We start from the raw sequence: 27,248 nt of genomic DNA on the forward strand, positions 1-27,248 counted from the left end.
CAGCCGCGAGCCGGAAGGAGGTGGGGCCTCGGAAGGCTGGCCTCCCCCCAACGCTCGCGAGGCTTCCCTCCGTCTGGCGGGAGTAAGCGAGACTGAAGGAGAAAGCGGGGTGGGAGGGCGCGTTGAGAAGGTCCCGCGCCTGCGCGGTGAGGCCTGTCTGACCGACCTTCAGCGGGGCCGGTATCACCATGTTCTCTCGGGCGGGCGTCGCGGGGCTCTCGGCCTGGGCCGTGCAGCCGCAATGGTATGGCAGCTTGCGGAACGACCGGGAGGGTTGCGAGGAATGGAAGAGCTCGGTCAGGGGGAGGCGGAAGCGAGTGGAGGCGAGTGGGGCTGGACGAGGGTCTCAGGGCCTGCCAGGCCTCCTGTCCTACGGAGGCCCCGGGAAGCCCGGGCTGCAGGAAGCGCCTCCGATCCGGGGAGGGCGCGCGAAGGGACTGCGGTGACAGCAGGGTCTCGCCACGTCTCCTGAGGCGGGGTGGGGCGGGGTGAGGGCCACGAGGAGCGGTCATCCGGGACCTCGGGGTTGAGACTTTAGTCCCAACTGATTACAGGGCTGGTCTTGGATTCACTCAGCTAATACCCACTGAGGGAGCCCCTACTGCGTGCCAGGTGGCGAGTATCGTGAGGCTTTACCTGGGCGCACAAAGTGAGGGGGAGGGGGAACCTAGGGCAAGGTCTAGGGGAAGGTTAAGTTGTGCTGTGCGTCCTTGACGCCTTTTGAAACCTTCTGGTGCTGGGCAGGGTTTGCTTGAGCCAGGAAGGGCTGTTGGATTCAGCCAGAACGCGTGTTAAGCACTTAACGTGTAGCAGGCTCTTTGCCGGGCACTGCGGAATAAATAAGTGTCCTCGTGGGTTTACGGGAGTTGGGGTGCAGACGGGACCTTAAGAATCCGCCTGATGGCGATCGGAAGGGAAAGACAACCTAGCACTATGTTGAAACCATTATACTGAAGCAGTAACCCTGCAAGGTCAGGAAATTGTCCCAAGGTCCCCAGGAGGACGAGATAGATGGCTTTTGAGCACCATCTGTAACTGCCGTGCAAGTTTAAGGATTTTAAACATTGGTTTGGGGTGGGGGGGAATTGTATATTAGAGGGCCAAGCAGTAGGCAGGTAAACGTTGGTTTGTGGGTGGTACCATATAGTAGGATGAAATGTCTTAAAGCTAGACAGAGTCTGGAAGAAATTACAGACACGGTGCTAAGGGGATTATTGGCTAAAAGCAAGCTGAGTGTAGCAATTCCCCGGTTTTACGTAAAGGAAGAATTCTAACGAAGCTGCAGTGCTAAACTAGGTTTTTGTGTCCTAATTTATGTGAAGGGACTGTAAAGCATTAATTGAAATAGGTACGTTTTTCATTACGCAAAGAATCATCACCATATTCAAAATTTTTAGGGTAATGGGGGAATGAAATCTGATGTGAATACCTGCACAGAACTGTTGGTGGATTTGCCTGCCAAGTCAGATTTGTTTCTAAAATTGAAAAAGAGTATTCGTGGGAACTAAGTCAACTTAGTTGGATTCTCGGTCATGGAGGTTGTCCCCTTTGTTAGGCACTCAGCACACAGTTGTTGGGTGCCTGCCCTGCGCCAAGTTGGTAGCGTGGAAAGTACTGAAAAGTGGTGGCCTTAAGCTCTGTGGGTCAGCCTTTAAGAAATGGAAAGAGTTCTGAAACAAGGACAAAATACTTTGCATAAAATTGTAGCAATGACTTTTTTAGAAACCGTGTAAGACAATTTGGAGATCTTATAGTAAAGGATTGTCCTAAATAAGTAATAGTTGTTTGACACAACCACCACTGGGCTCCTAAATTGGACCCTACATTGGCAAATACAGGTTGTAGTCCGACCTTGATCTCTTTAGAATGCTGGTTTTAAATTGGTAGGTTATGAATATTCATCAAACGTTGACAGAAAGCATTCTCGTGTATCCCATTACTCTGGGTGCCCTTTTGGTCCCCACTCATAATTGCCTTTTAAATTCAGAAATGAAAAACCATCTTAATGTTTCACACCCCACAGAATTAATTTGGAAGGGGAGAAAAATAGCTTTGCCTCTACAAAACCATGAAGGGGCATTTCCTCTGTTGCGTTTTGGTTACTAGAAACTTTAAAGGGGCGCCTGGGTGGCTCAGTCGATTAGGCGTCTGACTTCAGCTCAGGTCATGATCTCACAGTCTGTGAGCCCCGCGTCGGGTTCTGTGCTGACAGCTCAGAGCCTGGAGCCTGCCTCGGATTCTGTGTCTCCCTCTCTCTCTGCCCCTCCCCTGCTCATGCTCTGTCTCTCCCTGTCTCAAAAATAAATAAAAAACATTAAAAAAAAAAAAAAAAAGAAACTTTAAAAATGCAATTTGTTAGGGGTGCCTGGGTGGCCCAGTCGGTTGAACGTCCGACTTCGGCTCATGTCATGATCTCACAGTCTGTGGGTTCGAGCCCCGTGTCAGGCTCTGTGCTGACAGCTCAGAGCCTGGAGCCTGCTTTGGATTCTGTGTCTCCCCTCTCTCTGACCCTCCCCTGCTCATGCTGTCTCTCTCTGTCTCAAAAATAAATAAAAACATTAAAAAAAAATTTTTTAATGCAATTCATTATTATAGTTTTTATTTCAGGGAGGTTAGCTTACTAACGTTGACTAAATATTAGGCTTAATTAAAGTCTTAGTGAAATTATGTTAATTGTTTAGGATATCAGTAAAATACCCTAAACTTCAGGAAATTAAACTTGTTTTTAAGTAGCATATAAGAAAATGGAAATAAGAAATTTGGGGAACGGTCTTCAAATTAGGAGAAATACCTTTCTGTTTCCTCGTCTTCCACATTCTCTGAAATGGAACTGTTTTACAGTAGCATGCCAACAGCCATAAATTGAATTATACACACTGACAAGGAAGGGAGATGCATTTCAGGAGAGGAAAGGCAGATTGCATTCTGAGATTGAGGTAACAGATATTTGCTTGTAAATGTAAGAAAATGTGAGGCATCAGAGTGTAGGATAGGAGACCCACTCTGGAGCCAACTACCAGGATTTGAATCTTGACGGCCACTCACCTAACTGTCACGCTGCACAAGTTACTCACTGTCTCTGCCACCGTTTCTTCCTTCGTTGAACGGAGGTAATAATCGTGCACAGTTCATTGGGTCAGACTGGAGATTAAGCGAGTCCGTATTTGTAAAGAACAAGCACGGTGGGGGAATGCTGGTGTGGTTCCAGATCATTAAACTCAAAGATGAAGACAGCTTGATGCAGTTCCTACATAAAAATGGTTACCGTACTTGCCAACAAGACTGGATCCTCCTGGGTGGTCGTTGGTGAAGGGCCAGGGAGTCGTTGTTTGGTGGAAAGGCAGGTGATGGACTTTCATACAATCATTTACTGTTAGACCTACTTCGTAATTTTCCTTAAGAATTTGTTGCTGCTGCTTCTTTAATGTTTATATTATATGACAGTATACACCTTAACATTCTTTCAAACTATACTTCAAATGAAGAATCATTCACCTAGCAACCTCACTCACTCCCTCCTCCACTACTTTCAGCTTTGCGAATAATGCTGTATGATCACGGCACTTGATGGTAATCCACAACCTGTGATTTTTCTATCCACTGTATTTGATAGGTTTCAAGTTTTTCCAGTAATCTCCTGAGATTTCTCAGGACCTGATGTGGTTTTCCAGAACATACAGCTGATTCAGAACTTTGTCTTCATTTGCAAATATTATATATACGGCCAGCTGCACCAAAAGAAAGTTGGGATCATCTTCTGGTTATTCTGTATGTACTCCAATTATACTTAAAAGTAACATACGGGCGCCTGGTGGCTCAGTCAGTTAAGCGTCTGACTTCCGCTCAGGTTACGATCTCGCGGTTCGAGGGTTTGAGCCCTGCCTCAGGCTCTGTGCTTACATCTCAGAGCCTGGAGCCTGCTTCAGATTCTGTCTCCCTCTCTCTCCGCCCCTCCCTTGCTCATGCTCTCTCTCTCTCTCAAAAATAGTAAAAAAAAAAAGAATAATAAAGTAACACATACGTCTTTAGAACTGAATGAAAGCTAAACATGATGAGAGCACTTCAAAATGGGAACATAGGGCATGTACACAGCATAAAGAATCACAAGAGATCTTACCTCTTCATACCTCTCACCCAGGATACTTAAGGAAACCGGAACATTTTGTGTTCATCCGAATACGGCATGCAATTCAGATTTATTCCCTGTGCCATTCTCTGACAAGAAACTTGTGTCTGTTAAATTGGAGTATTTGCCTAAAACCGTAATGTCCAATGTTTCCTTACAGTCTGTAAATTTAGAATGTTTGGGGTGAAAATTTTGATATACCCGCCCCCCAAAATCATCAAAAATGATGTTGCTTTTCAAATGCCATTATGAAAAGTTAAGGGAATGGTCAGTATTACAGTACAGACTTACAGAGGTAAGTCTGTAATGGAATAGCAGAGCTTGTCAGTATTTGACAGCTCTTCTCTTTTCCACCACTGGATCCATTCTTATAACCTAATCTAACACTTTTCATGCAGTCTCCTTCCTCTTTGTATTTCTTTCTCTGTGGCTGCGTGATACTGGTAAAGTACGTAAGTCAAGAGAATTTTAAAAAGAACAGTTTTGGTTATAATCTTCCAAATTTTTTTTTATGCACATAAACACAAAAAAATTAGATGATATAACAATTTCATAATCTACGTTTTTGAAGGTATTGTTAACAGACTTTATTTTTTAGTACAGTTTTAGACTTACAGAAGTATTGAGCCTATAGTACAGAGAGTTCCATACACCCACGTCCCACTCTGGACAGGTTCTCCACTTATTAACATCTTGCATTAATTAGCATGTTACATGTACTACAATTAATGAGACAGTATTGATACATTATTAAGGTGCATAGTTTCATTAAGGTCACTCTTTGTTGTATGTTCTGTGGTTTTTGACAAATGGATAATGACACGTATCTACCATTATAGTATCATACAGAATGGTTTCAGTGCCCTAAAAATCTCTCCCCGAAATCCCGGCAACTACTGATCTTTTTACTCTTGCTATAGTTTTGTCTTTTCTGGAATGTCAGTTGGAATCATACAGGATATAGCCGTTCAGATGGGCTTCTTTGCTTAGCAGTAGACAAAGTTCCTCCTCCGTGTCTTTTGTGGCTTGATAGCTCGTTCATTTTTACTGCTGAATAACTCCACTGTATGGATGTACCAGTTTGTTTCTCGATTGGTTCGCGTATTGAAAGACATATTGGTTGCTTCTGGGTTTTGGCGATGGTGAATAAAAGTGCTTATAAACATTTGTGTGCAGGTTTTTGTGTAGACCTGTTTTCAGCTCAGTTGGGTAAATACCTAGCAGTATGATTGCTGTATCCTATGCTAAGACTGTTTGGATTTATAAGAAACTGAAGCCATCTTCCAAAGCAGCCGTACCATTTTGCATTCCCACCAGCAGGCAGTGGGAGTTCCTGTTGCTACATGCACATCCGTGTCATCATTTGGAATTGCCTTTTTTTTTTTTTTAAATATAGCCATTCTTGGGGTGCCTGGGTGGCTCGGTTGGTTAAGCATCCGTGACTCTTGATCTCGGCTCAAGTCATGATCTCATGATTAGTGCGATTGAGCCCCACGTTGGGCCCTGCACTGACAACGGGGCGCCTGCTTGGGATTCTCTCTCTGCTGTCCCCTGCTTGCGTGTGCACACATGTTCTCTTTCTCTAACTAAATAAAAACAAAATAAAAATGTAGCCATTCTTCTAGGTGCGTAGTGGTGTTTCACTGTTTTAATTTCTAATTCCCTAATGACTGCATAGCTGAGTATCTTTTGTATATGCTTATCTGCCATCTGCCTGTGTGCCTCTGCGAGGTTTGTGTTCAGATCTTTTGTTCATTTTTTATTTGGGTGGTTTTCTTATTGAGTTTTAAGAGTTCTTTGTATATTTTAGATAACAGGCCTTTATCAGATATGTGTTTTGCAAACATTTTCTCCTGGTGTGTGGCTTCTGTTGACGGTGTCTTTTGCAGACCAGAAATTTTTAAAATTAATAAAGTCCAGCTTGATCATTGTTTTTCTTCCATGGATCATGCTTTTCATGGTTTATGTTAAAACTTACATATTATCCAAGGCACCTCGATTTTCTCCTGTGATACCATGTAGAAGTTTCATAGTTTTGTGTCTTACATTTAGACCTATGATTCATTTCAAGTTAATTTTTGTGAAAGGTATAGGATTAATTATCTAATTAATTATTAATATTGATAATTATTAATTATCAATATTTTTGCATATGGATGTCCGGTGTTCAGTACCAATGTAGAAAACAGTATCCTTTCTCCATTTAATTTCCTTTGCTGCTTTATCAAACATGAACCAGTTGACTGTATTTGTATGGTTCTATTTCTGGGCTCTTTTTTTCCCGCTATGCTGTGTATTTTGTTCCCCTGACGTATTCCGTAACTAGAAGCCTGTGTCTCCCACTGCCCTTCACCCATTTTGCCCAACCCCCACTCCTCCACCCTTCAGTTTTGTTCTCTGTATTATAGGTCTCTGTCTACTTTTTGTTTGTGTATTCATTGGTTTTTGTTTTCGATTTCACTAGTGAAATTTTGAGCTCTCTCCTGTCTTCCACTGATCATTTGTCCGCACTGTTTTAGGATTACTGTAACTTTATAGAAAGTCTTGAAATCAGGTAGTGTCCGTTCTCGGGCTTTGTTCTCCAATATTGTGTTGGCTCTTCTGGGTGTTTCGCTTTGCCAAATAAATGTTAAAATCTGTTTGTTGATATATACAAAATAACTTGTTGAGGTGTTTGTCTAAAATTGTATTGATCAAGTTGGGAAGAAGTGATACTTTAGCAACATTGAATCTTCCTATTTATGAATGTGGAATCTCTCACCATTTATTTAGATCTTTTTTTCATCAGTTTTGTAGTTTTCTTGGCACATATTTTGTTATGTTTATATGTATTTTTTTCCTGTGTTTTTTTTGTTGTAAAATATACATAACATTAAATTTACCATCATAATCATTTATAAGTCTACAGTTCTGTGATACTGTTTCTCAAATTTGAAACTCCAGTTGTTCATAGCTGCTATTAAAGAAAGAAATTGACTTTTGTATAGATTGACCTTGTTCCCTACAACCTTACTGTAATTGGTTCCAGGAGTTTTTTTTGCCAATTCTTTGGGATTTTCTACAGACAGTTGTGCCATTTTTAAGCAAAGGCAGCTTTATTTTTTCCTTCCCAATCTATATATCTTTTATTTCCTATTTTGTCTTAATGCATTAGCCAGGAATTCTAGTACCGTGTTGAATAGGAGTGCTGAGAGGTTATCCTTGCCTCAGTCCCGATCTTAGGGGGAAGCTCCTAGTTTCTCATCATTAAATGAGGGGTTTGTTTGTTTGTTTGTTTGTTTGTTTTGCTAGATGTTCTTTATTGGGCTCAGAAAGTTCTTTATTTGTTGAGAGTTTTTCTTTTTCTTGTTTTTGTTTTTTTTTGTTTTGTTTTGTTTTGTTTTTACCATGAATAGGCATTAGATTTTGTCAAAAATTTTTTCTGCATCTACTGACTATGATTTTTCTTAAATGGTGAACCAGCCTTGCATACCTGGAATAAATCCTACTTGATCGTGGTGTATAATTCTTTTGATACGTTGTTGGATCCAATTTGCTATTCTTTATTGAGGAATTGTGCGTCTGTGTTGATGAGAGGTAACGTCCTCTAATTTTCATTTCTTAATGATGATTTTATCTGGTTGATACTAGGGTAATGTTGACCTCAGAGGATTAGGAAATGGTCCCTCTTCTTCTCTCCTTTGGCACCAACTTCCATGCTCCATCAGTTACAGATCTGTCTGTACCTGAAAGTCTCAAAAATCTCACGTGTTTTCCAAACCCATTGGACCTCAAAGCCATTTCCACCTCATCCTAGGGTCTTTATGTCATTTTCATTAAAATTCGTTACCTCCGGTGAGATCATCCCCACCCAGTTTTTCTGTCTTGGTTAATGGCAACACTGTCTACTCAGGTCATGAAATTAGAAATCATTCTTATTGTTTTCCTTTTCACTCTTAAGAACTTGCCATAAACCTAGGCTCCTGCTGCTTTGCCAACATGTTTAGTTCAGGTTCTTGCTGCAGCAGCCCTGTGAGTCTCCGTGTCATCAATATTCCAACGTCATTGTATGCTTGTCACTGACTTTATGTTTGGTGACACATTGTCTTATTTAGGAGGGCAGCACTCCTCTTGTATTTATCTCTCGTGTGTGTGTGTACGCATTTAAGTCAAATCTGTATTTATTTATTTATTTATTTTGGGGGGGTGGGGGCAGAGGAGAGAGAATCTCAAGCAGGCCCCACGCTCAAGTGTGCACCTGAGCTGAAATCAAGAGTTGGACACTCAACTGACTGAGCCACCCAGGTGCCCCTAAATCAAATCATTTTTACTTTTATGCATTAGCATTTTAATCACGAAGACTAGAAAAATATTTAATGCAAATCTTTAGTTCTACGAATCTTGTTTATGAGATGATAGCATGCTTCTCGTGGTCACAGACCATGTCCTGGAGCATAATAGCTGCTTAGTACATGGCACCTGGCTGGCTCACTCGGTTAAGCATTCAGCTTTGGATTTCGGCTCAGGTCATGATCTCGCAGTTTGAGAGGTCAAGCACCCCCCAATCAGGCTCTGCACTGACAAGGTGGAGCCTGCTTGGGATTCTTTCTCTCCCCCCCTCTCTCTAATCCACCCTGGCTCAAGCTTGCGTTCTCTCTCAAAATAAATAAATAAACTTAAAAAAACCTAAAAGTATATATATTTAAAAAATAAAAATAAACCGTACTTTCACACATGTGATCATGTTAGAATGTATAATTGATCCTAAGTGTTGCTATGAAAAGGTTTCAGTGAACTAAGGAAGTCAAGGTAGCATTTTCAAGGTGGCTGACCATGGTTTTAGGTATAGCTGGATAGCCTAACAAGGGGCAGGACTTTCCTGTTGTGGAAACAGTCTAGGCAAAGGTGGGACTAGACGTGTGTGAACACCATTTGACTGCACTGGAAGCTTTGTGTTGTTGGCTCCAACAAAATGAGGCCTTTGGTAATAGGGTTTGGTGTCCGTATTAATGACTAAATGTATATAAGTATGTGTTTATAAATATATGTTTATATGTATGTAAATATATGTATGTAAATATATCATATATAAATATATGTATACGTCCTGCACGTGATGGATTGTTTCTTTATGGGGCAGTGTTTAAATTTATTAACTTTGAAGGTTTTTCTTGTATAGTAGGGTGATTTTTTAATAAACTAAAATATTTTTAAAACCTTTATTTTCAGGATCCAAGTTCGAAATATGGCAACATTAAAAGATAGTAAGTACTTCATCTCAATATGTAATTAAGAAAAACCAAATTTTGACAAATAATCAAAAATAGGCTGCTTTAGCCCATTGTATGTTTGGTCAAATTTGATAAAATGAATCTAGGTCTTATGTGTATGACATTGACCTTGTTTTAGAAAAGACCAGCATGAGGTGACACGTGGTTGTTCCGATGCTGTCGTCCGTAGAATGACAACAATGTGACTAGAGAAAACTGTATGTAAATGTTGTAAGAGTATAATGTCCTGCTGTCTGAGGCCATCCCGCCTGTCCCGTCCTCCGTGGCAGCCAGGCTTCGCCTTTGCTCAGTACGCATTCTGACTTGAAGCCTCATTTAGCATCATGCTGTTGCCTGGTGGCCTAAGTGCTGATTATGCTACCTGGCAGTTTAGAAAGATATTTCGATAAATTTCACAAGTGAAATGATAACTCTATTATCGTAACACAGCACTTCTGTTTTTCAGTTACCAGACGGCTAAAGTCGATCAAAAACATCCAGAAAATTACCAAGTCTATGAAAATGGTGGCAGCAGCAAAATACGCCCGAGCCGAGAGGGAGCTGAAACCAGCACGAGTGTACGGAGTAGGATCTTTGGGTAAGAGAAGAGGACATCACAGATTAGGAGGAACCCTGAACGTGAAATGAAGGTCACCACTGATGACTTTTATCGGGTGCTTACCGTGATGTCACGCCTGTTCTGAGTATTTGACATCACTGGTTTTTCACAGCAGCCTACGAGGGTCAGAGCCCCCGCTTCACAGATGAGAAACCCTGAAGTCGGGTTGCTTGCCCAGGGTCACCTCCCGACATGGTTTGGCATCAAAGCCTGTCTGTTTGTTAACCACTATATGTGGCTCTGTGAATGCTGAAAGTACTCCGAAAATCTTCCTAGATTATTAAATACACAATCAGGAAATGGGAAATGTGGTGCATTCAGATCAGGTGCTTGACTTTGTCCTGTTGGACCGTGATGGGCGGGGTGGGGAGGTGGTCCCTGCAGTGGAAATGACCGAGCAGGCACGGATGGGACTCGTGACGGCATGATTGGAATGTTTGAACGGCAACCACAAGGAAGGCAAAATTTGCTTGTTTCCAAATTGGAGAAAATTCACGTCTCATCTGTGTGTTAATGTATCTACCTATTAGATGTAAATCGCCTTGTGCAGTTTTCCTGTGTTCTTCCATGTTTTTTAAACATCCGTTCCTACTGGCAAAATTACTGCGTGAGAAAAGGATAGAGCACTAGGCCCGGGTGGAAACGGCGACTCACTTTAATAACAGCATGGTTAGTTTCACGCAGCAGGTACGGAGGAGAGTTGATAGGTTGGTTTCCGCGATCCTCATCACCTCCAGCCGTTTGCTCTCATCAGTCCTGTTCGCTGCACAAGAAATACATAGCACGTAGTTGGTGGCTTAGTAAAGATTGGTTGGTAAATCACTGTAGCCTGTTTGTATGAAAAGAGAAAGTCATTTCACGATTCACCTCTCTCGCTGATATGAGTGAGTATAATAAATTTGTTTCCCTCCAAAGTCTATAACTACAAAATTATCTAATAAAGAAGAAACTGCCTTAGATGTCAGATTAGACTATTTGTGATAAAATAGTAAAAATTCAAGCCAAGGCTGCCAATCTGTTCTGAAGTCCTTTATACCAAATATTAACTGCTAGATATTAAGTGGCTGATCGTTGTAAATATTTAAAGTCTTCCAGCAGGCATCTTACGCTGCACAAATATAAAACGTAAAAAGAGACTTAAAAAAGAAATAATCTCGCTGCTCTCCTGTACTTTGGAGTATTCGCTTTCTGCTTTTTCGTGGAGGGTTCTCGGGTGCTGGCATATGAGAATCACTGCTCTGTAATGAAACAGGGAGCAGCAGGACTTTGGTTGAGACAGGTGAATGTGGCGGCCAGGAAAATGCACCGTGTGGCGGCGAGGGCACTGGCCACGCGAGCTCACCCTGCACTTGCACCCCGGCCACGCTCCCGTGGCCTGGGCCGAGCCGGTACCAGAGCCGGCGGGAGACTCAGGCAGGCACATTCCAGGGAGACTTGCGGCTCCTCGGCAGGCAGACTCGCTGAACTTCTCCTAAACGGCACAGCGGTCTGGGAAGCTGCCACCCAACCTCTCTTCCCTCCTTCCTGAGGGTCAAACCTGCGTCATAATGGGATGGCTCCTTTGTCTCCTTCCTGCCTTCTCCCACAGCCACTTCCTCTCCTTCCCCCATAAATCCCCTCAAAATCCTGTTTGATCCGCTCTTGGCCTGTGCTGCTTAGAAAACTAGACCAGCCAAGCAAGGTCGTTAAAGCAGTCCCCAAAATAAAGTGGCATGTGGGGCACCTGGGTGGCTCAGTCGGTTGAGCGTCTGACTTCGGCTCAGGTCATGATCCTCACGGTTCGTGAGTTCGAGCCCCGCGTTGGGCTCTGTGCTGACAGCTCGGAGCCTGGAGCCTGCTTCCGATTCTGTGTCTCCCTCTCTCTCTGCCTCTCCCCTGCTTTACACTGTCTCTGTCTCTCTCTCAAAAATAAATAAACATTAAAAAAAATTTTTTTTAATAAAAAAAAATAAAGTGTCATCTGCTATTTTAATGCCAACAGTTTATAAGAGGCTTGATATGCAGATTATATGAGCACGTCAGTAAATATTTGCTTCCTACTTTTTTGGTTATATACTGAATATATATTTGCATTCTTCAGAAGTCTGCCATCTAGATAAGCTGGTACTCTAATTCAGGCCCCTTTACAAGTTCTTTAATTATACTAGAGATTTTTTTTAGTCAGTACTTGAGGTAAATTGGCCATTAAGTGGCCCTTATCATATAGAGCCTTTATCATACAGAGATTTAAACCTTTATGGTTTTCAACTGGATTGTAAATGAAGTACAGTTTTGATTACATTAGTTACATGCCACCTAAATGTAACTTCATGATTTTGAAAACAGCCAACTTGCAAATAGGGATTATTGCTGTATTTGGCGTGCCTGACATATTTTAAAATTCTTGCTTTTGTTTGTTTGTATTTAAGCTCTGTATGAGAAAGCTGATATTAAGGCGCCTGAAGACAAGAAGAAACACCTCCTAATTGGCGTGTCCTCTGATCGAGGGCTCTGTGGTGCTATTCATTCCTCGGTTGCCAAACAGATGAAAAATGAGGTGGCCACACTCACGGCAGCCGGGAAAGAAGTTATGCTTGTTGGAATTGGTGATAAAATCAGGGGTATACTTCATAGGTAATTTAGATACCGTTTATGTTTAGATGGGCGCAAGCATGAGTAAATGGGAGTGTCTTTGATGGTTAACGTCAGCAAGGTGTCTTTATTTTCGTTACCTGTTTTTATACCCCCAGAGAGGTCTTGGTTTTGTTTTTATTATTTCAGGAGTTTCAGAATATACAGATTTCTTCCATTATGTATTTGTGTTTCTCCTTCATCCAACTCGTAAGTGGAATGCAACAGGAAAAGCAAAAGGTGTTGGCCTTTTAAACACGTGAGGACTCTGAGGAGCCAGCACCACCTGGAAATGTCAGAAATGAACAGTAGTTAGTTGAGATCAGAAGAGAAATAAAGACATAGAGACATGTAACACGAGAGAGGCCTGGTTATTAGTCGTTAGTTCCCGCAGCCACTGCGATAACGATAGCGGGTGGAGCAGCTCAATTCAGGGAACGCTCTCCTCTTTCCCCCACCGCCCCAAAAAAGCCTGACCCACGGTAATACTACTTTTCCTTGTTCCCTGTGTTATTTCAGCAGAAATACTCCTTTAAACTATTCTGTGTGATCTCCTGGTTCTCTTGTAGGACTCACTCTGACCAGTTTCTGGTGTCCTTCAAAGAAGTGGGAAGAAAACCTCCTACTTTTGGAGATGCGTCTGTCATTGCCCTTGAACTACTAAATTCCGGATATGAATTTGATGAAGGGTCTATCATCTTTAACCGGTTCAGGCAAGAAAAATTTAGTATTCAAAGCTTTTTACTGCTTGTGTTCCTATTTTAAAATAAGGAAATGCTTAGTGGACAGTTGAAAATATTGTTTTGAGGGACGCCTGGGGTAGCTTGGTTTGTTGAGCATCTGACTCTTGATTTTAGCTCAGGTCACGATCCCAGGGTCATGGGATCGAGCCCCACGTCGGGCTCTGTGCTGAGTGTGGAACCTGCTTAGGATTCTCTCTCTCTCACTCTCTCTCTCTCTCTCTCACTCTCTCACTCTCTCTCTCACTCTGCCCCACTCGTGGTCTCTCTCTCTGAAAATAAATGAAATAGGATTTTGAGGTTTACCTCTGCTTTATGATTTCTAGGTCTGTCATCTCCTACAAGACAGAAGAAAAGCCCATCTTTTCCCTGGATACCGTTGCAAGTGCCGGTAAGTGGTTTTTGTGTGAAAAGTGTTTTCTGTGTAGAAAGGAGAGATTGGCACGTTCAGGAAAACAGTGTTTGTTAGGATGGCCTGTCTCCGCGGGAGCACATGATGTTTGGCTCTTTCTGTCACCGTCCGTCAGTGGTTTCCATGATCATTAGCGACTCTCACTCCATTCCTTCATTAACTGAATGTAAATAAACAAGTCATTAGACTTGCTTTCTGTTCTCAGGGATCGGAGAGCCTAGCAGCATTGGCTCTGCAGGCTCTGGGGCCCCGCTGGATGAAGCACAGCACAGTCAGGAGCCCGGGGGCAGCCCTGTGAACGGTGCTCACAGTAATGCACACTGACCCACACGATTGTCTCGTCTCAGCATTTGAGTGGCGTCATCATTGCTCAGTGAAGCATCCTAGACATAGTATTCTAGAACCGATTTTACTTTCCTGAGGCATTCTCCCTTTCTACATATTTCATCTGTTGAGGTGTACGCTTTGTAACATTTCAATGTGCCTGAAGTTGGGGGACGCTTCTGCTGGCCAGTGGCGGGTCATTTTTAATTGACGATGGTATTTCTTTCTTAATAGTGTACGGTAGGGGTTATCAGCCATAGTGTTTTAAGTCTGATGAACTACAGTACTGTTAAGATGAGTATCGGCTTCTAATTCCGCCCCCCTTCGATGTTCCACTTCCCTCGCATTCTCCCGATGGACACGTGCAGGCTTCCCCAATAATCACATGGCTAATTTGGGATTTTTGTATTCCACTATACGAGTGTCAGTTTTGTCATTAATTCTTTTGTGAAAACCTACACCCACAGATTTGTTGAGTATTTGCTGACGTTGTGCCAGGCACTCTGATGCCCAAGGACTTCAGAACCGTGAAATGCAGTGACGTTACTTTAATTGTTGGCTTCTTCGTTTTTATTAGGCGTTTGCAGTGAAATATCAAATGCTTTGTTTACACATTATGTTGCGCTGAAAATCTGCTATAATCGGTAGTGTGGAAATGGATGAAACTTTTAGAGCTGAGTGTTTTCACCTGTCTTACCTTGTTGACTTCTGCTCTATAATTAGTGAGGTGTTTACTGGTAGGCTGCCTTGATGAAATCACTGTGCGCTGCATAACTTCAAGGAAATGTCTGACTCGTCTTAACAGAGAGCATGAGTGTCTATGATGATATCGATGCTGACGTGCTGCGCAATTACCAAGAATACGCCTTGGCCAACATCATCTACTATTCTCTAAAGGAGTCCACCACGAGTGAGCAGAGTGCGAGGATGACGGCCATGGACAACGCCAGCAAGAATGCCTGTAAGTGCACGGCAGATCTCTTCCGAGAGGCTTCTCTTGCTGGGAGTAGCATGAACACCTTGCCTCAAATCATCACCGTTAACTAGACCAGGAAACAAAAGAGCAAGGATCTCGCCCCGGTTCTGCCGCTGGTTCTATGACATTTTTGACCAATGACCTCTCTCTCCTTGAATTTTCTTATCTGGAAAGATAAAAAAAAAACTAATGTTCTCTGCCTTAAAAGAAGTGCGTCTTACTTGGCAGGCAGTAAAGTTGCAAGTTATTTTGAAAAGGTATCCGTGGAAGTGGTAAAAATATCTTCCTGAAATTCTTTTGAGAGGCCAGTTCGGGTACCCCAAGCCATGAAGCAACATACACCTGTGAACGTATTAATGAACAAGTTATGCTCTCGTGGTGTTAGGCTTTGCTGACTAATCCTTCTGTTCTGTTCGCAGCGGAGATGATTGACAAACTGACTTTGACATTCAACCGCACCCGCCAGGCCGTCATCACGAAGGAGCTGATCGAAATCATCTCCGGCGCCGCGGCTCTGTAAGTAGTGGCGGGCGGCCTTCGCACGCCCTGCCTCGCCTCCCTGGGTCTGCCGGCTCACCACCTGCATGTTTGAAAGTGTCAGTTTTGTTTTGCTGAAGCTAGAATGATCTGTTGCTTAACCTTGGAACCTACTCTTAGGATATAAAGATTTGGTGAGAAGGCCTGTCTGGTTTATTCTGCTTGTTTCAGCTCTACCTTTTGGGCTTAGTTTCTTCTTTTTAGAAATCAATATATTGCTAGCTTTCATTTTCCTAAAGCATTAGGAATAAGGATGTGGATAATTCTGTATCATTTATAAAATCTGTCTTCGGAACTTAAAACATCATAAACCAAGCTTTCGAAGTACAGGATTGGTTTGGGATTTGGTTTCACATAAATCTTGGGTTTTTTGGTAAATCTTGTAGAAACTGGTTCTTTACTTACTGAGTTTGCTATGTCAGTATAAGATAACGTACCTTTTCCTTAGGAAAGTTTCTTGGTTGTCTAGATATGTTATTTGTTGTGAAATCACAGTTAAGAAAATGAGGATTCTGTTTTAAAAAATGACTAAATTGAACACCCACTATGTACTAGCTTCAGTGCTAGGGAGTGTCAAAGAGTGTGATACTTTCTGTCAAGGGATGGACATTCTAATAGCATAACAAACATACGCAGGTACTTGTGATGCGCGATAGAATGTGTAGTAAGTTATCTTCGACTCGTTCTCACGCCCTACTAATTAGTCACTAAGCTTTATAAATTTTACCTTCAAATATGCCTTGAAGTTTTCCCCTTTATGCCCACTTAATGCAGATCCTTGTCATTTCTCTCCTGAATTAAAAAAAGATACCGAGTGCATAGTCATTCTGCAAAAATACCTTAGCTTGAGATATGTGATCCTGTTTTTCCTGGCCACCAATACTCTCCACTCTAGTCTTACCACTACCATTTCTCACTTCCCTTGAACTTCAACCACATGAATGTACTTCGCGGTCTACAAATATGTCATGTGCTTTTGCCTGAAATGCCATTCTTTTCTTCCCCTTGCATCCTGGATTCTTCGGCTGACAGACTCCCATTTGTCTTGCCTGCTCTGAGAAAATCCTTTCTACCAGGAAAACCTCCTCCACAGTTTGGGTGGGGTGCCCTTCGTGAACATTCCGTGCTTCCCTTTATCAACAATTACACTATTTTATTAGGAATTGCCTGTGTACTCCTGTGGCTTGGGAGCGACCGTGTCTTACTTCTGTAGCCCTATCCCCGGGCACATACTTCCTCAGTCAGTATTTGTTGAGCAAATGGGGGATGTTCCATAAGAAGTGGAAGTTCAGGGCACCTGGGGGGCTCAGTCAGTTACGCATCCAACTTCGGCTCAGGTCACGATCTCACGGTTTGGGAGTTCGAGCCCCGCATCGGGCTGTCTGCTGTCTGCACGGAGCCTGCTTCAGATCTTCTGTGCCCCTCTCTCTCTGCCGGTGTCCTGCTCGCATGCGCTTGTTCTCACTCTCTCTCAAAAAGAAATAAACATTTTTTTTTAAAAAGTGGAAGTTCAGAAGAGGGAGAAATAATATTTCACTGGGTATGTGAGAATGTGGATCCATGTGTAAAACTCGGATAGATCGATTCATCGCTAAGGTGACATTTAAGCTGGTCCTTAAGTATTATCTCTCTCTCCAGGGTAGAAACTGGGAAGAATGTCTCAGAGACACAAATAATGCTGTTGGAGACCGTCCCATATGTTGTCAGTCGGGTCCATGAGCTTTGCCAGCCCAGGAGTCCTTGGTCTTACTGTTTTTCAAGCCTCACGTTAAGGCCAACCCGTCTCTCAGTCTAGTCACTGACGTTGCGTTAGCGTCGCAGAGTGCAGGCAGTGGATCATTCGTTGTCCTCCTTGCCGCCTGTCCTGGGCCAGTGCTGAGCTGTGCTCCTCTTGGTGTCAAGCGTGAGGAGGCCTGGGGGGAAGGGCTGCATTCCGAAAGTTCCAGGGACTGTGGGACCCAGAGCCAGGATCTTATTTTCTCTTGAAAAAGGAGCACTGGGAATAAAATGTGAGGACACGACATCTGTGCAATTGAGGGCCACACGCTTTCTTGACCAGAAATGTGAGAAACCTGGCCAAAGAGGAGTGAAATCAAGGGGAGTGAGGAGAGGGAGATTGGGACGTAAAACTCAGAATTGGAACAGAAGATCAGAAAGTCAGAAATTGGGGTGCCTGGGTGGCTCAGTTGGTTGAGCGGCCGACTTCGGGTCAGGTCATGATCTTACAGCTTGTGAATGTGAGCCCCATGTCAGGCTCTGTGCTTACAGCTCAGAGCCCGGAGCCTGCTTTGGATTCTGTGTCTCCCTCTCTCTCTGCCCCTCCCCTGCCCATGCTCTGTCTCTCTCTCTCTCTCTCTCTCTCTCTCTCTCTCTCTCTCTCTCTCAAAAAGAAATAAACATTAAAAAAAAAAATCATAAATTGACCACTAAATTTTTGCTTTCTAGAAAGGTAGTCTGAATCCTTTATGAAGGGTTGGCTGTGCAGTCCAAGACTGGATTGTTCACCCAGGGCACTGGCCTGCTCTGTAACCCATCAGTTATTCCGGCTAAAAACTTTACTACTTAATACAGACACTAGACTACTGAGTAGTATGTTATACTGTGTGCTATTGATCGAAAAAGCAGTGGCTTAAAGTATACTTGCAGAGTCTTGCCTTCTTGCATGAACATGGTTTTATTGTTCTAACCAGACTGAAATTAGTTAACTTTTTGTAACAGTCTTTGAATCTGTTTTAAAGGAGTATTTTGGGAACTAATTTACATGATCTACTCCAGACACTGAGTGAGGAAATGGATGTTTTTAGTTGGAAATTATACCTGATTAACTAGCATGGATTGCTTCTTGACTGGTTTGTTTTGTCTTTTTCTTCTAACATAATAACCAGGGATTAATGAAAACCAAGTTTCATCCTCAGACGAGAGGTAAAGTGGTATTATTTCATACATTGTCCCCAAACCCCTCCGGAAGAGAAATCCGGCAGATACAATTGAAGCTGATTTAGCAACAGTGAAACGGATTCTCTGAGATTTAGGTTTTGGCCCATTTAGAGTAGTCGCCAGCTTGTGGTAGCATATGGGTAATGCCAGGGGGCTGTTTTTTTTTTTAAGATTTATTAAATAAACATTAAGCATAGAGAATTGGGATTATTTTGAGATACTAAATAGAGATTGGTGAAGAGTGGTGGTTCTCAAACTTGGTGGTGTCAGGACCCCTTCATGTCTGATACAGTAGAAGAGGGCTAGATTCTCATCTGTCTGTACTCATTCTGTTCTGATATTACAGGCCATGTAGCCTCTGGAACATGCTACCATACAGGCTTGAGAATGAGTAAGACAGGCAAATAAGAAAAGAGGTTTGCCCTCACGGACCCCACGGAAAGGTCCCCAGACCAAAATTCGAGAACAACTAGCATATAGTAACATTTTATTATGTAAAGTCAGTTCTTTAAATCGCACTTGAATATATATTATCTCTTGAAATGTCATTATTTTTCCCTCCAAAACTGATTTTTATTTGCTCTGTACTTTGTTTTTCAGGTAAAGAAGGAAAATTCAGCCGACTGATTTCGTTTTTAGGTTACTGCTGTCCTCCTTGTCAGAAGAAATTGTTGAAACTACTGAAGACAGCAAGATGTTTGTAAATTATCTTACAATAAAGAACTTACCATAAGAAAATCACTCTTTTCTTACTATGTATTAACAATAGTTAATAGTTTTCAAAATGAGATTTTAAAAATAATTAACATACGGTACCTGGGTGGCTCAGTCAGTTAAGCATCCTATTCAGCTCAGGTCATGATCTCACGGTTCGTGAGTTCAAGCCCCCGTGTCAGGCTCTGTGCTGACCGCTCGGAGCCTGGAGCCTGCTTCGGATTCTGTGTCTCCCCTCTCTCTGCCCTTCCCCTGCTCACGCTGTCTCTCAAATTTGAATAAACATTAAAAAATTTTTTCTTAAAGAGTTCTTCAGATACTTTATTATTTTACCAACAACTATTTTCATAAAAATGAACTGAACGGGGAGTAATAACAAAAACTGGTTAGCTACCGCAAACCTGTAGAGAACAGTACTGACACCGGGAGAAGGCTGCTGAGGGAAGATAAACTGAACAGAATCCAGAGTCATTTCCCAGCTTCCCTGAGATTTTACAGGAGTCACCTGATGGGTCCGTGAATGAGGCTGTGAGGCACTGGACAGACACAGAAGTGTGTTCAAAGTACCGGGTAACTTTCAGGAACGTTAGCAAGGAATGGGGGCTACGGGGGGGTGGGCGTGGGGGGGTGGTATTTTGCTTCCAAACACGTTGGCCTGTCTCCAGTTTCGAGGATAGCAGAACACTTCTGTGAGGGTGAACTGAGGGTTCTAGACAACACGGCAGGAAGAAACGCGGGAATTTGAGCACACGCAACAGAAACAATCTGTTAAGCTGAATGTGATGTACCGTCAGGGTTCGGAGGAGAAGACCATAGTTGTGGGGGATCGTATCAGCCCTCTCGGTTTGTCTCTGGGGTGTGGATGTTCTGGCCTGTTCGTGGTCCCAGGTCGGGCACATCGCTGTCCTGGGTTTGCCGGCCTTTCTGAGGACTCCCTCTGCCTTTCCCCTGGGTTGGATCTCATTTTCTGTGTCCCACGTTTCCCTCTCTGATACCCTAGTGGGACACAGCTTCCGGGTAAACCTTTGAAGACCTTGCAGATCTCGGGGCGCCTGGGTGGCGCAGTCGGTTAAGCGTCCGACTTCAGCCAGGTCACGATCTCGCGGTCCGTGAGTTCGAGCCCCGCGTCAGGCTCTGGGCTGATGGCTCGGAGCCTGGAGCCTGTTTCTGATTCTGTGTCTCCCTCTCTCTCTGCCCCTCCCCCGTTCATACTCTGTCTCTCTCTGTCCCAAAAATAAATAAAAACGTTAAAAAAAAAATTTGAAAGGCAGCATCCAGGAGGCTGACTTTTAAAAAAAAAAAAAAAAAATGAAGACCTTGCAGATCTTAAAATGCGTTTTCTATGACGTTTTAGTGGAGCAGAGTGGGTTGGAATCCCAGCTCAACCCTTGCCAGCTGTGTGATCTTGGGCACCTTAATCTTTGTCTTGTCACCTGCAAGATGGAGGTTAAAGTAGGACTTGCCCCGTAGGGGCTGTGATGAAGATGGAATGAGCGAATCTTTACAAAATAACTCAACCCGATGCAGGGCGAGTGCTGAGTAGAGAGTGATGCCACCGGTGTGCACGGGGGCTCCTGGGCCTCTGCTTTAAGCCCACCCCTGGCACGGGCTCTCTTGTCCCAGTGCCCCCCGGTACCCGGTTCTTCCGCGTTCCGCCAGGACCAGGGCCCCCAGAGTGAGTCAGAGCCCTGCCTTCAGGATGAAAGTTCAGTCCTCGGCTCCTGGGTCCTCGTGGGTCAGCAGACCGGCACACGCCCTGTTCTTCGAGGCGGCGGCCACCCCTGGTTCCCTCTGCTGCAGCTCTCGCAGGAAGTGCTGTTTCCTTAGCACCGCTGGGTCTCCCCTCAAATCCACTCTCGAGATAATGACTTCATCTAGAGAAAACTCGCAGGCGGTCAAATTTCACTGTTTTCAAGTGTATACAATGCAGGGATTTTTAAATTTTTTTTTTCAACGTTTTTATTTATTTTTGGGACAGAGAGAGACAGAGCATGAACGGGGGAGGGGCAGAGAGAGAGGGAGACACAGAATCGGAAACAGGCTCCAGGCTCCGAGCCATCAGCCCAGAGCCTGACGCGGGGCTCAAACTCACGGACCGCGAGATCATGACCTGGCTGAAGTCGGACGCTTAACCGACTGCGCCACCCAGGCGCCCCAAGGGATTTTTAGTATAAACACAGAGTTACGCTCTAATTCTATATACACTGTCGCACGATGAATTGTTCCAGAAGGCATTTATTCACCCAGCACTGACTACCTGCTAGATACTATGCCATCTGTGGGGCATTTATCAGTGAATGGGATGAGGGTAGAAGCCGCCCTTCTGAAGTGCACGGCCAACGACAGGGAAGGAGGAGTTGAGTTGGGGGCATCTATCAAACATTAATTAAATTTGAGTTGTATGTGGGAGATCCAAATGGAGATTAGATGCGGTTAGTTACACTAGTCTGAAACTCGGGAAAGATTTGGGATAAACTTATATTGGGGAGTCACCCTTTTATATACCCATGAAAATCAATGGGATGAATCATATAAAAAGAGGACAAATACTTAAAAAGTAGGCAAAGGCATTAGAGGAGAATGCAAACATTTGATACAATTGTAACCACTGTCTCACTTGGGGAGGAGGGAGACACATGAGATGGGAAGGAGGTAAGGAATATGTAGTTAGGGATCTGAATCAGAGGCATCAGCAAGGACTTAAGACTTTGGAAATACTCATATTTTCTGGTTTTCTCCACTAACGGGCTCCTGAAGCAATGACATCCCCTGTAGTGATGAAGGTCAGGTAGAACCCGTATCTTGGCTTCTAAATACTGTTCATCACTAAGAAGAACCAGAACCCCTTAGAGAGATGACTGATTCCAAGTCTAGGGCTGGGAAAAGCGTCAGGTGAGCCTGGAAACTCATGTCACAAAGTAAGGAAACCCCCGATGAATGACAGGGGCGTGCTAAAAGGACACAGCAAGTGGCCTGAACCCGGCCTCTGCTGGCCAAACATGGGACAATTTAAGCAGCAAAGAATAATAATGGTTAAGAGATTCTAACTCAGTGAATACAAATCAGTCTCTCACCACATCCTAATACTGTACTAGAAAAAATGAGGGAAACTTACAGAGAAATCACCGCTTTGTATAACAAAGCAGTGAAAGGTGGAGAAGTAGGCTATTCAGTCTCAAAGTATCACCTTATAGATTACTTATTAATCTCAAAGTTTAAAAAAAAAAAAAAGATGTCTTACAATGGAGAGACTGGTAGATACTACCTTTACAAATGACCAGACTTTGTCACTCGTGATGGCACAAAATGACCCTTGCTGTTACCGGGGCAGAAAGTACAGATCACCTGCGGAGGAATATTGTTGCCAAAAAGGTTTACCTTGAATGTAATCGGGTGAGAAAATAACCAAACACTGCAAGACATTTCTACAAAATAACCGTCCAAAAAAAAGTCCTAGACTTTGCAAAAATGTTGTCAAAAAGACCCCAAAAAATAATAATAAATAAATAAATGAAAGTCGTACAGACAAGTGGGGGACTGCTCTTATTGAAAAAGACTTTAGTGGGGCGCCTGGGTGGCGCAGTCGGTTAAGCGTCCGACTTCAGCCAGGTCACGATCTCGCGGTCCAGGAGTTCGAGCCCCGCATCAGGCTCTGGGCTGATGGCTCAGAGCCTGGAGCCTGTTTCCGATTCTGTGTGTCCCTCTCTCTCTGCCCCTCCCCCGTTCATGCTGTCTCTCTCTGTCCCAAAAATAAATAAACGTTGAAAAAAAAAATTAAAAAAAAAAAAAAGACTTTAGAGATGACAACAAAATGCAATAAGTGATTCTTAATTAGTTTCTGGACTAAAAAAAAGCTAGGAAAGGCATTTGGGGACCATGGGAAGGTCTCAATATGCACTAGATACTGGCTAATACTAGGAGTTTCTTTGCGTGTGACAATGGGAACGTGATGTAATGCAAGGTGCGATGCCCCTCCCCCCCCAGACCCCCCAGCAGGACTAAGGGATGTGTTCCCCCAGCTTCCGGAACACCATCCTCAACGACTTAACCCTCTTTGGAATTGCCTCAGCCAGAGACTGCCCTGCCCAAGGTCACAGCCCCCTCCCTCCTGGGCGGCCCACACCCAGTGTCTGCTCAGTGTGGGAGTACAAAGCCAGTCTGCCTTGCCTGAACTCAGACAATGTCTCTCTCTCTTCCCCCAACCCTACCTTCTTCCCCTCCCAGGTCCCGATCCCAAGAGCACTCCTACAGAGCAATCTGCACCTTGGTGGCTGCTTCCTGGAAAGTCCCACTTGGGGCAGTTTGTACTGGAAGGGGTTGGGGGAGGGGATACCAAGACAGGAGTTAGGAGCTGGATCGGCCACCAGGCTGGCCACGAAGACCTCCGCACTGATAGCAGCTGGAGCACAAAAAGCCCCTGGCACAAAGTAGGTAGTTTGGGAACGCGCAGGTTGTAAAACTCTTACCAGCAGCGAACTGGGGTGGCATAAAGTAGAAACAAGCTGGCATGATGTGTCGGCGTTCAGATATTCAAGCAATGTGGACACAACAGGGCTGTGCTTATGCATATTGTGAACGAGTCGAGGGGTCGGGGAGGAAGGTTCACCTGGTGAGCTTTAGAGATGGTTCACAGAACACCGGTGGGTGAAACAGATGGGCAGCCCCGGTGGGTTAGTCCTCAATCTGTACCATCAAAGGAATTCACGGATAGATAATCAGGTGGCCGAGGGCGATAATCAGGTGGCCGAGGACAGTCGCCCTGAAGAGCAGCCATGATTCCTTGGCCAACGTCCGGCACGGAGGCCATTTTCAGCCTGAGACTGTGGAGTCTGCGGGAGGCAAAACCCTGCCAACACCAAATGGAGAGGATGAGGATTCCCCAACTCCTCCCGCAAAGGAACCGACAGCCATTTACGCAAGGAACTGTCTGCTGGAGAAAGGGAATACTCAAACCTTTTGAGGACTGCTGAACACGGGGACTGAGCTGAGGCCGAAACCAGGAGATGCAGAGTCACTGTGGGCCTCTGTCAGAGTGGGGGCAGACGAGGCCCAATAATAAATGAAGTATTGGGTCCCGGGGTTGATGGACCCCATCAACGGTCAATTCCCTGATTCTTCAATGTGTAGTTAGATTAGACGTCAAGGGAGGTGGGCACAACCTCCACACCGGTTCCTTGGCCTGTGGCGTCACAACTGTGGTAGCGGGAAGGCTGAAACAACCTTTTGAGATCGGCCCTGCAGCTCCGGGGGAAGGGGAAGGCAGAAATCAGTGGCATCCTTAAGGCCCCGAAAGAATGCAGGGCCAGTGATCTCCATTGTTAACTCCATGCATCATTTTGACAGTTTGGCCCCTACGAATAAAACTCTTTTGGGGCACCTGGGTGGCTCGGTCGGTTGAGTGTCCGACTTCGGCTCAGGTCATGATCTCACAGTCCGTGAGTTCGAGCCCCGTGTCGGGCTCTGTGCTGACCGCTCAGAGCCTGGAGCCTGTTTCAGATTCTGTGTCTCCCTCTCTCTGTGACCCTCCCCCGTTCATGCTCTGTCTCTCTCTGTCTCAAAAATAAATAAAAATGTATAAAAAAAAAATTTAAAAAAAAAAAAAAAAAACCTCTTTCAGTGACCCACCTGGGAAACTGTTCTTGTCCCTGCAACTCTGGCTGCTCCAGGTTGATAGTTCTAATTTGTAAAAGGGGGCATGCCCTCACCATGGGACACAGCAGGAGTCCCACCGAAATATTAGCTACAGTTGCCAGCCGGGCACTTGAGCGACAGAGGGGCCGGCACGCAGAGAGAGAAGTCGTGCAGGTGAGAGTAACTGACCCTGGTCATCAGGAGGCCACACTGCAGGCACACGGTGGGCAGCAAGGAGGAATGTCTGGCACCCAAGTGGTCTGGTTGGGTGCCTCTTGGTACTCTCTCTTGCCCACTGTCGATGGGCCACGGACAGGTTAAGCAGGCACTGTCTGAAAAGAGCGTGGAAACAAGGGGCTCAGACCTCTTGCAGATGACGGTCTGGGTCATGCCGCTAGGAAAGCCAAGTCCAGGAGTGGCGTCAGCTGAAGGCATGAGAATGGAGAACAGACGGTAGAGGAGGACATCGGTAAGTACCACGGGGCACTGCTGTGGCAGTAGGGGCTGTGACTTGCCTTCCGTCCTTCCTCTTTTACGTTTTTCCTAGGAAAAGAGGCCTTCCGGTACCCTGGGGGACTTCCTCACGCTTACACCAAGAAGTGGATCTCCCAGCACAAAGTGGCTACGGCCTGAATGTTTGTGCTGCCCCCAGACTCACACGCTGGATATCGTTATGCTCATTATGGTGTCAGAAGGTGGGGCGTTTAGGAGGTGATGAGGTCATGACGGTGAAGCCCTCCGGAATGGGATTAGTGCAATTATAAACGAGATCCACAGAGCTCCCCTGCCCCGGCCACCTTGGAAAGATCCCACAAGTCTGCCACCCAGAAGAAAACCGTGCCTGCACCCTGAGCTCCGACTTGCAGCCTCTAGAACTGTGAGAAATCAATTTTCGTTGTTTGTAAGTTACCCACCCTGTAGTATTTTGTTATGGTAGCCCGAACATATAGGACAAGACAGGACTGAATCTTATGTGCTGCTCAGATCCCCGCAGGAATGAAGGACTTGAGCTTTCCCTGAATTGCCTCAGGTGCAGAGAACACGTTTGCCCAAGACCACACACCCTTTCCCGGGCAGCCCTCATACAATAACTTATCAACATGGGAACGTGAAGACCCAGCCCCCTTGTGCCAACTCATGACAGATCTGAAACACCAACCCAGTGTTAGAATTCCCCTGGGATTGGCCCTGAACGTGATTGCAATCCCCTCCCCTTGCACAGGGGATGATCCCAGGAGCACTCCTTAATAAACCTGCCGGCTGACCTCCACTCAGAAATGACTTCCTGAAGCACTGAACCTGTGACATATGGGTACGTAGGGGAATGTCCTTGCCTTGCAGAGATAAAAGCTGAAGTGTTTCTGGACTGAGTGTGATGATGTTTGCAACTTATTTTCAAACTGTTCTGAAAAAAGAAAAGTATGTGTGTACCTGTATATAGTGAATGTAACAAAACATTAACAACTGATGACTCTAGGTGAAGTATATACCTGTGCTTAGACTTTTCTGTAGTTTGAAATTTTCTGAAATAAAAGATTAAGGAGTTGAACACACACACACACACAGAGGCAAATGAAGAGGGGTCTAACACAGAGATGTAGAGGAGTATCCAGAATTTCAATACTTCTGGAGGGTCAGCAAGAGAGCAAGGTGTTGTGAAATCCAAGGTAGAAGAGAGTTTCAAAATTAAAGTAGTGTCCAGCACTATCAAATGGCTACAAAATGGTCAAGTAAGGCCCTCAAGCCAAGTATGGGACTTCAAAGTGTCCCATAGAGTTAGTATCCAAAAGGTCCCTGATAATCTTGAAGACGTAAGTGTCGGTGAAAAGGTATTACAGGCACCCTGCCACCGAGCAGTTCTCTGCAGAACTGTCATTTGGCTGAAGCACCACATTTTGGCTCGACTGTGTTTTCAAGACTTTTAAAAATCGAGTATCCATTACGTTCAAAGTTCTGGAATATTCCCTGTAGGGAGAATGTAGAACCACTCAGAAACACAATTTACTGGGAAAGGTGCATAAACTCAAATACTAAATCCACTGTGCCAGGTATAAGAATAAAGAAACTCACAGAGAAATACAGAGGAGATGAGGGGAAGGGAGGAAGGAACACTCCAGAAGCTTGAAGTGGGTGGGGAGCACAAAAGGGCATATTTAAGAGGCCATTGGATCAGCCATTACAATTGGCTACCCACAGGCTGAATCTGGCTTCGCTGTGGGATTCGTTTGGCTTGCAAATTAAAACTTTAGACACGTATACCTAACATTTACAACTCGAGATATTTATCACAAAGTCTCGATTTGTGGCAATTTGAAGAGATAGGGCAAACACTTGGCTGGGGCTGAGAGAAGGGTCTGGGGTAGGCAACAATAT

The 27,248-nt window shown here is 44.4% G+C and overlaps 1 protein-coding gene and 2 long non-coding RNA genes across 5 annotated transcripts; 1 reads left to right on the plus strand and 2 right to left on the minus strand.

Annotated features, from left to right (window-relative positions):
• The first annotated feature begins 113 nt into the window (after window positions 1-113).
• On the plus strand, window positions 114-19,271 carry ATP5F1C (ATP synthase F1 subunit gamma). Of its 3 annotated transcripts, XM_043562457.1 has the most exons (10): window positions 114-244; window positions 9,335-9,369; window positions 9,842-9,973; window positions 12,403-12,607; window positions 13,174-13,317; window positions 13,671-13,735; window positions 14,886-15,041; window positions 15,476-15,572; window positions 18,479-18,515; window positions 19,131-19,271. In XM_043562457.1, exons 1-9 carry the CDS (start codon window positions 189-191, stop codon window positions 18,483-18,485), a joined length of 897 nt encoding a protein of 298 aa, XP_043418392.1. In that variant the 5' UTR covers window positions 114-188; the 3' UTR covers window positions 18,486-18,515; window positions 19,131-19,271. The 3 variants fall into 3 exon arrangements, with proteins under 3 accessions (XP_043418392.1, XP_043418393.1, XP_043418394.1); XM_043562458.1 differs by lacking the exon at window positions 18,479-18,515; XM_043562459.1 differs by lacking the exons at window positions 18,479-18,515; window positions 19,131-19,271 and having other exon boundaries at window positions 15,476-15,576.
• A 273-nt stretch (window positions 19,272-19,544) lies between these two features.
• On the minus strand, window positions 19,545-21,169 carry LOC122472683. The gene is made up of 2 exons (XR_006294502.1): window positions 20,561-21,169; window positions 19,545-20,277 (listed from the first exon to the last, which is right to left on the minus strand). It is a non-coding gene; the product is annotated as an uncharacterized LOC122472683 (long non-coding RNA).
• Window positions 21,170-23,752: 2,583 nt separating this feature from the next.
• On the minus strand, window positions 23,753-26,434 carry LOC122472685. Its single transcript, XR_006294503.1, has 2 exons — window positions 24,853-26,434; window positions 23,753-24,607 (listed from the first exon to the last, which is right to left on the minus strand). It is a non-coding gene; the product is annotated as an uncharacterized LOC122472685 (long non-coding RNA).
• Between the last annotated feature and the right edge of the window lie 814 nt (window positions 26,435-27,248).

Source organism: Prionailurus bengalensis, chromosome B4 (assembly GCF_016509475.1).
Source record: "Prionailurus bengalensis isolate Pbe53 chromosome B4, Fcat_Pben_1.1_paternal_pri, whole genome shotgun sequence".
Taxonomy (NCBI): Eukaryota; Metazoa; Chordata; class Mammalia; order Carnivora; family Felidae; genus Prionailurus; species Prionailurus bengalensis.